Consider the following 12064-nt stretch of genomic DNA (forward strand, 5'->3'; position numbering starts at 1 on the left):
TGCAAAAAGAACCACATATATACAGTGGGGTTTTATTACTCTTAACTAGAACAACAGGTGACAGCACAGCATGCTCCGGAGACACACGTCCTCTGTTGTAAGTGAGGAGACAGCCTGCATACTTTAGAAACAGCTTTAAAATGTCAGGCGTATACAGAAAACAAGCAGAAAAACTGAAGGGCAGGAAGAGCGTGGGCCAGGGTGCGTGTGCTGAGCACAGCCCTAGTCCCGGAGCCAGCCGTGGCCGCGGAGCTCGGCCCGCCCGCGAGAGGCGCCGGACGTCATCTGCACGGAGAGGCGTCTCGAACTTCGTGCCGCGGCCGCGTCGGTACGGGCGCCCAGGCTCCGTGGGATCGTTCCTACGAAGCGCTCGGCTCTCTCGCCCCGCTTCCGAGACGCACGGCTCAGCGAGAGGGCCGTGCTGAAGGCGTAGCGCTGAGCGGAGCCGAGCAATACGCGGCCCGCCTCGCCTCGCCGCACGGCGATAACGGTCCCCCAGGCGGCGGGGCCGCAGCGCCCCCACGCTCGGGCTCGGCCCGCCGCCGCACGAGGGGCCCGGCCGCGGGGCGCTCCGGCCGCCGCCGATGACGTCACCGCCGTCACGTGCCCGCCGCGGAGAGCAGGCCCGGCGCGTGCCGCCCCCCCGCATTCCCCTACCCCTCCCCTCCCCCCCCCACCCCGTCCCGCTCCGCCGCCCCGGTCCAGGCCCCGGCCCCGCCGCGCCCCCTCCTCGCGCCCCGTCCCGGCCGCCGTTACCTTCTCGTGCTCCTGGCGGAGGCGGCCCACCAACTCGGGGCTGAGCGGCGAGGCGCCGCCGGGGGCCTCCATGCCCGCCGGGCCGGGTGCGGGGCCGGCAGTCTGCGAGTGAGCCGCTCCGCGGCGCGGAGTTAGGGGATGGGCGGCCGGGCCGGGCCGGGCCGATCTCCTCAGCAGGGCGAATGAGTCCTATAGAAATGTTTGTGCAGGGCGAAGCGCCGGCTCCAGAGCCGCATCCACGCGGGGGCCGCCGCCGCCTGGGCCCGGGGCGCCGCTGCCGGGGGAAGCATCGCACTCACACTCTCATTCTGGGCCGCGCCGCCGCCTGGGCCCGGCTCCCGCTGCGCCGCAGGGACGGGACGGGACCGGGAGCGCCGGCAGCTGGGAGCCGGGAGCCAGCCGGCCGCCCGCCGCCGCCGCCGCCGCCGCCGCCTGCCTGCTGCACTCTGGGTAGCCGGCCGGGCCCGCCGCGCCCGCGGGAGGCACCCGGCTGCGAGCCGCGAGAGGCGGGCGCTCCCCACCCCCTGCCCTCCGCGGGCCCCGCCGGATCCCCCCCGCTGCTGCCCGGCGGCCCTGCGCCGCTCAGCCGCCCCGAGCTGTGCGCGGGGCACAGGTGGGCGCGGGTCGCAGCGCAGGCCCCGACCCCTTAGGCCTCAGGTTCAAAAACGCATGTGTGAGGCATTCGGGTCGATCAACAATCATATATTCCTAGGAGTGCACAGATACATAACTATATATCATCTGTAACAGGGAGGCTGTGTCACAGTCGCTGATCTCAGTGCCCGCTCCCACAAGTTTACGTTGTCGGGACTTTTGTGACCTGCAGGACTGCAGAACGGTTTTAAAAGATTAACGAACCAGATAGTGCAACACTGGGGCTTGGCAATGCAGAAAGGTTACTGCACAGCGAGGTGGTGGTGAATGGCCGCACTGGGAGTGCCACAGAATTCATTAGCTAACCTCACAAATGATATTAGACGCAAAAATTACACAGAATCAAGGGATCATTAAGGTTGGAAAAGACCCTAAGATCATCTAGTCCAACCATCAACCCATCCCCACCATGTCCACTAACCATGTCCCTCAGTGCTGTATCTCCAGGTTTCTTGAATGCATCCAGGGACAGTGACTCCCTGCCCTGGGCAGCCTGCTCCAATGCCTGACCACTTTTTCTGAGAAGTTTATCCTAATATCTAGCCTGAACCTTTCCTGGCACAACTTGAGGCCACCTCCTCTTATCTTATTGCCTTTATCTGGGAGAAGAGGCTAACCACCACCTCATTACCACCTCCTTTCAGGGCACTGTAGAGAGGTCTCCCCTGAGCCTCCTCCAGATTGAATAATCCCAAATTCCCTCAGCCATTCTCCCTAAAACTTGAATTCCAGACCCTTCACAGCTTTGTATCCCTTCTCTAAACGCACTCCCGTTCCTCAATATCATTCTTGTAGTGAGAGGCCCAAAACTGAACACAGTACTTGAGGTGCAGCCTAACTAGAGCTGAGAACAGAGACTATCACCTCCTGGTCCTGCTGGCTGCACTATTTCTGACATAAGCCCGGATGCTGTTGGCCTTCATGGCCACCTGGGCACACTGCTGGCTCACGTTCAGCCAGCTATTGACTAGCACTATCAGATACTTTTCATCTGTGCAATTTTCCAGCCACTCTGCCCCAAGCCTGTAGTATTGCATGGGCCTATTATGACCAAAGTGCAGGACCTGGCACTTGGTCTTGCTGAACTTCATCCCATTGGCCTCAGCCCATTGAGCCAGCCTATCCAGATCCCTCTGTAGAGCCTTCCTTCTCCCAGGCAGATGTACACTTCCTCTCAACTCAGTGTCTTCTGAGACTGCACTCAATCCCCTCATCCAGATCAGCAATAAAGATATCACACAGGGCTGGCCCCAGTACTGACCCTTAAGGAACACCACTCATGACCAGTGGGAGTGGAATGCAGCCGTGCATTAATACTCACACTACAACATCCAACAGGCCAGGTAAGACAACCAAAGTTTTAACTTCTATATGCCAAACACCACGCAACAGGCTCACTTACACATAGGCCTTGCATTTACAGCTGCACCTTAGCTTTGAGTGAATAGGTGTGCCTATACTCTTCCCTTTCCCCTGCAGATGCTTACAGACTTATCATAAGATGGTGGCAGAAAGGCCCATCTTCCCTAGTGCACATTAGGGATTTGTTTCCATCTTCTGCAAAAGAAAACAGACTTCCTGTGAGCAGAACTAACCTTGTATGCACTGCAAAAATACTGATATTATATACACAACATACTGTGTGCTGTGCACTTTTCTAAACTCAGGTTCCCATCCTCCTCTTTAAGAGCTTTAAAAGCTCTACAGATGAGGAATTTAGAAACAATTTTCAAGGCATGGTTACTCAAGCTGGAAGTTAGCTTTTAGCCAGACTTTAATGCAGCTTCCAATATTGCAAATAAAAATTTGCAACTGCAGCTGGGTAGTTTGGTTTATGAAATAACTATATCCATAATCTTCAAGAATAATTGAGAGTTATCTGAAATGTCTGGCACATATAAGTCACTGAGGGATTCTCTACCCTTTGAACAGACAGGATTCTATATATATAGAATTCTTCTATATATTGCCTTCAGAAAGCAGCTCACTAGCAAGATCACAGTAAGTAACTCCCTTTTGGCCTGGTTGGGCCCTCTTTTTTTTTTTTTTTTTTTTTAATTTTGCCAATGAACAGGGTTCACAGGAGAAAGTACAAATGCAGGCCATTTATAAGTGCTTTCATTTGATCCTGCCTCACCTCATGGCTTGATTGGAGGACAGAACAGATGCACAACAGGAAGATAAATATTTTAAGATTTTAATTTTTTGCAGACATAATAACAGCACAGCTAACAAGAGGAGACACAAAGTAAGAATATTGTCTAAATAGAGTAAAAAAGACATGCGGTCACTTCTCTTGTATCATGTTCCAAAAACTCGACTGTTTCATGTGCCACAAGTACATCATCAGCCACTGGGCTGCTTTGCATTGAGCACTTCTGACAGTTGGCCTACATAAGAGGCTGCATTATTATCAGCTTAATGACTGTACAGGCTTGGTTGCACTGACTAGAGTATGGAATAGTTTACCGGATCCTTTTGTACATTTTGTTTTTCATCTGCCAATGAAAAAATGTTCTAATAGCAACAAACAGATGGGAGACAGCATTTGCCAGAGAGGAACATGAAGCCTGTCTCTGGGTCACATTCTTCCGCACTTATAACCTGTAAAAAACCATTGTCACCAGCAAAACTCTATGGAGTATGAAATAAATCACATTGAAATTTGGCTCTCTCAGCTGCAGATTTTTGTTTACTTGTTTACTAAATTAAGTCTTTTAGACGCTCTGCCAGATGATTTTCATAAAACTTCAGGCAAAACTCTGAAGAACTCTGCTGTGAAGTGAGAGAAATACAAATAAGCAAGGCTTGCACGTTCCCTTCTAAGTGGATGGTTTAGCAGGTGTGTCTGTGCTGTGGCTGCTAGTACTGCTCTTATTAGCACCCACTGTCTTGTAAGAAATGTCTTTCTTAGAACGTGAATATTGTTCTGGCTGTATTACTCACAGTACACATTTATTTTGAACTTCTGAAGAGAATCTCTTAAACTCTTTTCAAAAATTAAAAGCTTTTCTTTATCGCTGTGGCATGCCAGGAGAAATATTTTAAAATTCTCTCAGCCACACCTGTTGATACTGAATTTTTCTTATCCTGAAGTTTTATTCTGAACAAGACCACTATTAAGCTTTCTAATAAAGACTCTTAATGAGATTGTAATTATATTCTTTTGTCTCTTTTGGAGCTTCCTATTGCAAGCATTTATGGCTACGAGTCTCTGTCAGTAAATCTGGAAGAATACCCAGACCCTCCAGGCTCAGTAGAACTACTTCAACAAGTGAAGATATTCAGTGCTTGCAGAATCCTGGACATAGGCTACATCTCCTTCAGTTTAATCTGTCTGACATTGTCAGTATTTTTTGTGTGTAGCTGATGACAATGTAGTCAAACTGCTAGACACCTTTCATTGCCCAGAAGTAGTAGAATAAGGGTTTTAAATGTCTGTTGGTCTGAAACATCAGCATGTGATAGTGATATCAGCATGTTCAGTGTTGCCCTTTGAAGCTTGTTTCCTCTACATTGCTTTTTCTCATTAAGGATAAGAGGCTTCAGGGATGACACCAACACGCTGCTAATTTTTCAGTTACATGCTTTAACAGCTTAACTCCCGCTTAAAATGTAGTTTTAGAGGCACTAGGTGACAGTTAAGTATTTATTTGTTCAGTGTAACCAACTTACCCTCTCCTTTGCCATCCATCCACTCACCTACCCCACATTTAACATCGTGATATCTGAAAACCATAAAAATGATCCCACCTCTTGTTCATCTCTGCAGTAGGACTGCGTATAAGTAGTTTGATGGCAATTTGCTTCCAAGGTGCCTGGTTTTCTCTTACACGTAGATTTAAGATATTGCTACATAAAAGACTTAAAGTCTGTCAACACAATGGTAGCAGTGTAGAAGAATTTGTGTTAGATTAAGCCGACATACAGAAAGCAATTAGAAACTACCCATGCATACACATCCACACACAACTGTGGGCAGCTATTTGAGAAGAGGGACAGGTTGTGGAAGCATCTGTAGAAATCCTATTTCCTGATCCATAAGGCATCTATGTAAAACACACGGTACCTTTGGAAGGCAAGATAGCCAACTGTTAGCATGTACTATGTTTGATTATGTTTACTAATAATAACAAATTAACATAATTTATTTTTATGCTACTAGTATGCAATAAAGCTTCAGGCATCTCACAGCAGCAGAGCTGACTGCATCTTAGCTTTTATACTGCAACTGCTGTCCTGGTTGGTTTAATACATGAAACTTGGATGCTTTATTTGTATGCTTTGTAGTTGCTTCTGCCATCTTTGATTAACATCACCTGGAAATCCCAGCTTTTCTGCATGTAGTCACACCCAAGAGGAAAGGCTGACTCAGAAAAGATTAGTGTCACTTTGCTTTTTTTCCTCATCTTTTCTCTGTAAAGGAGGAGAGCTTTCTGATCATGTCAGTATATTGGTAAAGATAGCCTAGATAGTTGAATACCTTAAGGGCTTCAATCTCCTCTCATACGTACAAGAATTAAAGCTGATATAACTCTGTTGACTTCAATGCTGATTTATACCTGCATAAGTGAAAGAAGAATCAAGATCTGAGGCTTTTATGAGTTACTACAAAATTTGGTCTTTTAGCTTGCTAAACAGAAGGCACCAAATTCACATTTCTATTAAAGAGATATTTGTGACATTAAGAATGACTTTTACCAAAACTATTTACATCTGTAGTCGTTCACTGAAGTGGTTATGGAGGTGGCAGTTAGAGCTGTATTCACTCAGACCCAGGAAGCAGATTTAGGCGTCTCCATTGCAGCAGATGCAATGGTACTTTTCTTGTATTCGAGCAGACAAACTGCCCTCAATGTAAGAGCTGGAAAAGTGCACACAGGCTGCAAGTACAAGGCTATTAAAAATTACTATGAAGGTTTGCATTTCCCTTTTGCAAGGCTTTCACCCATGACAATATCTTTAGTGCATGCGATACCTCACATCCAGGCAGGAGCCACCTAAACCAGACTGGTGAGCTTGCACCAAAAGTGGCCCTGTTAAATACTTTTACTAAACACATTTTTCTGCTAGTTAACTGTGGATATTTTCTGTTGTGACAGAGATGGCCAGTTGGACACAAACTCTCAAGAAGGTCTTTTGTTTTCCAGTACCAAGGCCCAAGAGGAGGTGTGCCTGTTTATTGGGTCTTTCACACTGGCTTCATTCAAAACCAAACACAATGGTTGCCCTGAACAAGTGGATTCTTTTCTTTGTGCTACAGCAAAGCAGCATTACAGCCTTAAAATGCTTCCCTAACTTTTTACCCGGGTTTCTGGAGCTGAAGTAAATCTTGTAACTACAAAGGGTAGTTTATCATTACTTTCAATTAATAACTTTCCCTATCCTTTTCATTGTAATTTCTTATTCACCTCAGATAACTATTTACACGTACTTATTCGTGTACTTTAACAAATGTACTCACGTGAAAACAGAGCATTTCCTTGATAAGCTCAAACCAGTTTCCCTGTCATCGCACTTCCCTTTCATTTCACCTTTAGTTTTGTTTCTTGATATTTACCCCTTTCTGAAGTACTCCATTTTGTTACTACAGACATCTTTGTTTTCCTGATATCCTGCAGGTTCTGTTTAATCCTTCTCAGTAAAATTCTTGATGTTAATAAGCACCGCATTAAGCTTTACTTTAAAAAAGAATAATAAAATTTAAAAAGCCCACTATAGTAGCACTGTGACAAACTGAAGGAAGCCGGAAGCCACCGTGCTCTATTTACTGCTGCTACAAAACCAAAAAGCATTATGATTCACTCTTGCATGTCCTTTCTTAAACCTGTAATCCCATTTACTGAAACAGTCCCCGTGGTTTCAGAAGAAATACTTACATGATTAAGGACTCTCCACAAGGGAGTAAAATTCAGATGACTTGTCTAAAAAAGAGAAGCTTTTCTGGAGGACCTAGGCTGAGGAGACTCATAATACAATTTGAACTCTTTTTATGTCACCAGATCAAATCTGGCCTTAGTAATAGAGAGAAATCATTACCATCTGAATCCTAATCCATGGCATATGTAATCAGAGCTGGGTGGTCTCATAACTTCTAGGGGAGCAAGCCTCATCTCTCATAAACCACCACTGCAGGTGGCACTTAAAATGGCAGTCCCAAGGCTCAGTGGTGTAAATCCAGCACTTTTTACCACTGTTGAATTCACGCAACATCTGTAACAGATAACCTTTCATTTTCCATCTCCTGAAGATTTCTGCTAGATGCTTAACATTCTTATTTTGGAAAAAAATATGCCCTGTGTGTCCTTATGTTGTTGGGAACAATGTAAACTACACATATTTCAGCAAGACTCGGCGAGAAGACCCCCAGCAATTTAGGCTAGCAGTCTCTAGGCCCAAAAGAGAACAATGCGTGTGTGTCCTGAAAAAAACAGATGGTATCAATGGCTCAATGTCCAGATGGAGAACAGTGGCAAGTGCTGCATCCAGATTTGGAGTCCCCTAGAGATGTGGACCAGTTGGAGCGTGTCCAAAGGAAGGCAGCAAAAATGATCCCAGAGATGAAACACCTCTCCTACAAAGATAGGTTGAGAGCCGTGACTGTTCAGCCTGGAAAAGAGCAGACTCCAGGAACACCTGATAGCAGCTTTTCAGTATCCAAAGGGAGGCTGTAAGAAAGAAGGGCATAGACTCTTTAGCAGGATCTATTGTGATAGGACAAGGGAAATGGTTTCAGACTAAAAAAGGGAAGACTTAGATGGGATGTGAGGAAGTAGTTTCTTACAATAAGGGTGGTGAGGCACTGGAACAAGTTGCCCAGAGAGGAGGTGGATGCCTCGTCCTTGAAGACATTCAAGGTTAGGCTGGACCAGGCTCTGAGCAGCCTGATGGAGCTGTAGGTATCCCTGTTCAGTGCAGGGGAGTTGGGCAAGATGACCTTTAACTCTAAAAATTCTATGATTCTATGATCTTTGGAACAAAATAAATCCTATTTTGCAAGTATTTCTACATCTTTTGCCATAACAAATGTAGTGGATTTAGGTGACTAGTCAAAATGATCTAAGTGACTAATAGCTTTGGAGATATTCTAACCATTTAGAACTGGGCACTATCTCAATTTACTAGGTGAGCCTTCATCTATTACCTGTTTACATTCATTTATTACTTTACACTGCAAGAAAGTTACTGCTTGACCATCTTGTTACCTCATTTATTTCAAAGCACAACACAGACCCAGTCCAGTCACCTACAGAAGTAGGTAACAGATATTCAGCAAGCTGGTATCTTCATGGCTTAGAAAATTAGTAGATCAGCCAAAGGTGAGCCCATCTAATGACAAAAACAATGTTGCTCATAATGGCAGAACTGGAAGGACAGCGCTTATGAACACATGCTCAACACGACATTTAGTCAGTGCCATTAGCAAAACAAGGGGGAGATAAAGCAATATTTACCACCCTCAGCAAGGAAAATAGGCAGGGCTGATTCTTCATGAAGAACTCTTAATGTTGGAGCAGACACAGTTGCTCTTGGCTAAAAGTAGCCAGGCTCTCCTCTAAAAACAAGAGGTTTTGGCACAAGGGGGCCGTGGTAGGGGAGCTGCCGTTTACATGCAAAAGTGATGCTGATGAGCAGACAGGATATTATTTAGTTCAATGAAAAGCAGATACTATTTTTACATTTGATTTCTGTGTGTTTTGATTTTTTTCAAAAGCATCCAGAATTTAGATATGTATTTCTATGTAAGAAATCAAAGTAAATGAGGAAGTAGTAGAATAAGAAACAGAACACTTTCAATAATATGCTTCATTTTAAAATTACAAGAGCACAAATAGACAAAATGTTAAAGGCCTCCATCCAACAAAGCACTCACATGTATGCTTAATTTTAAGTCTCCCTACAGTCACGCTTTGCTGGGTTGAGGCATAATAACGGTAAACTTCTAGGATAGATTCTGGACTGAATTCAGTAGTGCAGATGTCTTTAAAAGGAAACAATATGTGTATGTAGAAAGCAGATCTCTAGACACGCATGCCTGATCACTTGCATTCATATTCTGAAATTGTCAAAAGCATGAACATTTTTCCAGATTTAAAATACTTCCATTATTATTTTACGCACAGCCACAGAGGTGCTTTGCTTTGCAAGTGGAAAAAGTGGTCTCTGCCTAAAAGACCTTGCAGGCTAGTTTAGACAAAAAGCAGGTAAAGCATAGAGTTGAGGAAGAATGAGAATAGAGGAGCTGTAGTAATAAGCTCACACGGTTATTCATTATAGACATGTGCATTTTGTGGTTGCCAAGTTATAAGTTTTAAATATAGAAGCTTACTTTTATGTATAAGTAATAATTATTAACAGAACACAAATCTTAGGGGGCTGTACAGATCATTTTGACAATCCAAAGTGAATGGGAGCTTTGCCACTCCTTTCAATAGCATTAGACTCTCATACCGAGCCTCTGCTTTAACCCATGTGTCCCCAACGAGAGCACATCCAAGTCTCCATGCCTGGCCAGGTCTCTCCTGAGCTGTACAGCACTGCAAACTTGGGTACAAACACCCACTGCTGCTGTTCCCAGGACTGTAGCCGATAGCACAGCTGTAAGCAGCAGCACGCCATGCTGCCTTCCTAGCTAAGCACCCAGTTAACCTCGCTATCATCCAGAAGCAAATCAGGAGACAGATTTTCAGTAATTTGTGTAGGAGAACTGACAACTCAGTATGGTGACTCACTATTTGCCAAGCGCTCTACAATATTGTGTATGTACTTTAATTTCACCCTTGATCAGAACTCAAGAGTCCTTGTTCACTTAGCACTCCTAAGCTTTTTGGCCTTTCCAGGTTCAATGGACATGTTCAGAAGGCAAAAAAAGGCTTTTCAGAAAAATTACTGAGGTAGCAACTACTTTTGCAGTACTAAAGAATTCAGCCCCCCAAAAAGTAGAGGTGTTTTTAGTTGATGGAATTAAATGATGGAATTAAAATTCTTTAAATTAATAATAATAAAAAAATAGAATAATATAAAAATAGAATAATAAAAAAATAGAATAATATAAAAATAGAATAAAATTCAGAGCCAAAGATGAGGCTCTGAAGCCCTCTGAGCTGAGGCACGGGCTGCATTGGGCTCAGAGTGAAGAAACTGGCCTTAGTTCATTGACTTCAGCCTGGCTCCACACTGTCTGAAAGGTCCACTCACAGGGAAGTTAATGCAACATCTTAGCCTGAATTGCCTCCCTTTTATCACTACCTCTGTGCTATTAAGATATAGATTTTTTAGTTAAATGTACTTGTTAAATTTTAATGTTCTTTTGAAACACTGATGAATTCAAATACCGCTGTATGCAGCTTAGCCACATCCAAAGAGTCACACGGCAGGAGCAGAGCAGCACTCAAGCCATGCTAAAGCAGTTTGGCTATAGCACAGGATCTCTATTTTCAATAATGGCGTGATGTAATATTACCCAGCTAATAAGCTTAACTAGTTAGCACTTTCCTATTTTACTCATCAAAAACAGCTTAGAAGGCCTTCCCACAAACTGCCATACGCTCTGACTCCTACCATGGCAGATCTTCAGTAGCAACAGATACTCAGCTGTCTGTGTGAGACAGACGTGCCCTTGTCCAAGTGCCTGCACAGGCAGTTACTATCCCTGCTGCAAATGCAACACTGAACACAGCCACCACTGGGCACACACAGCTGTAGTGTATTTGTAATATTGCACACACAGACTTGAAAAATTAACTCTTAATGTAGCAATAATAGCAGCTACCAGATGTTTGAGAAAGAGAGGAAGTAAATGTTAAATTCCTTAATTGCAAGAGTTCTTCTGATGGAGACAATGCTTTGTTATACAAATGAAATGGTAGGGAAAAAAAAAAAAGAATCCAATAGTTTCTTCTCACATTCAAAACAACTCCAAATATTTGTTGAAGTTCACTTGTGATGGACAAGGCAGTATAATACCAACTGAGATGTTAAGGCAAGAAAGGACCATTACATCTTCTATCCCAATTTCCACAGCTAATAGACCACTAAAATACCCTTTCATTCAAGCTCAATACCTGTACTTTGATTAAAACCTTCTACTACGGAAGGTTGATCAGTAAGACATATTGTCTTGGCCTGAAGGAATCAAGACAAATGGAAATCATTGAGAATCCTAGCAGAGTTCCAGGAGGGTCTTAGAAGCTTTTGTTTTATTTCCAAATTCTATGTTAGTTTTCAGACATTTCCCTGTTAGGTGAGAGAGCTCTTTAGCACCCAGCATTTTCTTTCTGTGAAGGTGCTTATACAGTGTAATTGAGTCACTTCTCAATCTTCTTTTTATAATGAAATACAGATGAAAATAGCCTGTGGCCTTTTGAGCATAGACATGTTTCTGGAAGAGTATGAAGGAGTAGAGGAAGTCTTAATTTGAATACTTACAACGCAGTATCAGTTATCTTCCCTGTTTTCAAACTTGCCAGAAGCTTTTGATTCCTTTTGGAAAGAGCTCTATACTCATATTTAAAAATATGTCAACATGTATTAGCTCAGATAGCCCTTGGTCTCTCAACCTGTTTTTGTGGTCACTATGCATAAAGACAAACCAATTTGGAATGACATGAAAAGTAGAAACTAAAACCCTCAAGTTGAAGTAGCCCTAGCTCTA

At 44.2% G+C, this 12064-nt stretch overlaps 1 protein-coding gene across 1 annotated transcript in view; it reads right to left on the bottom strand.

Moving 5' to 3' along the window:
- The window catches only part of URI1 (URI1 prefoldin like chaperone), a gene marked incomplete at both ends in the record, with an annotated part of 38687 nt that extends 37859 nt beyond the window's left edge, over window positions 1–828 (bottom strand). The window contains one exon of the mRNA XM_079541690.1: window positions 757–828. Within this exon, the coding sequence (XP_079397816.1) occupies window positions 757–828 (72 nt within the window). The remainder of the gene's footprint in view (window positions 1–756) is intronic.
- Between the last annotated feature and the right edge of the window lie 11236 nt (window positions 829–12064).

Source organism: Tetrao urogallus (genome assembly GCF_951394365.1).
Source record: "Tetrao urogallus genome assembly, chromosome: 12".
Classification (NCBI taxonomy): Eukaryota; Metazoa; Chordata; class Aves; order Galliformes; family Phasianidae; genus Tetrao; species Tetrao urogallus.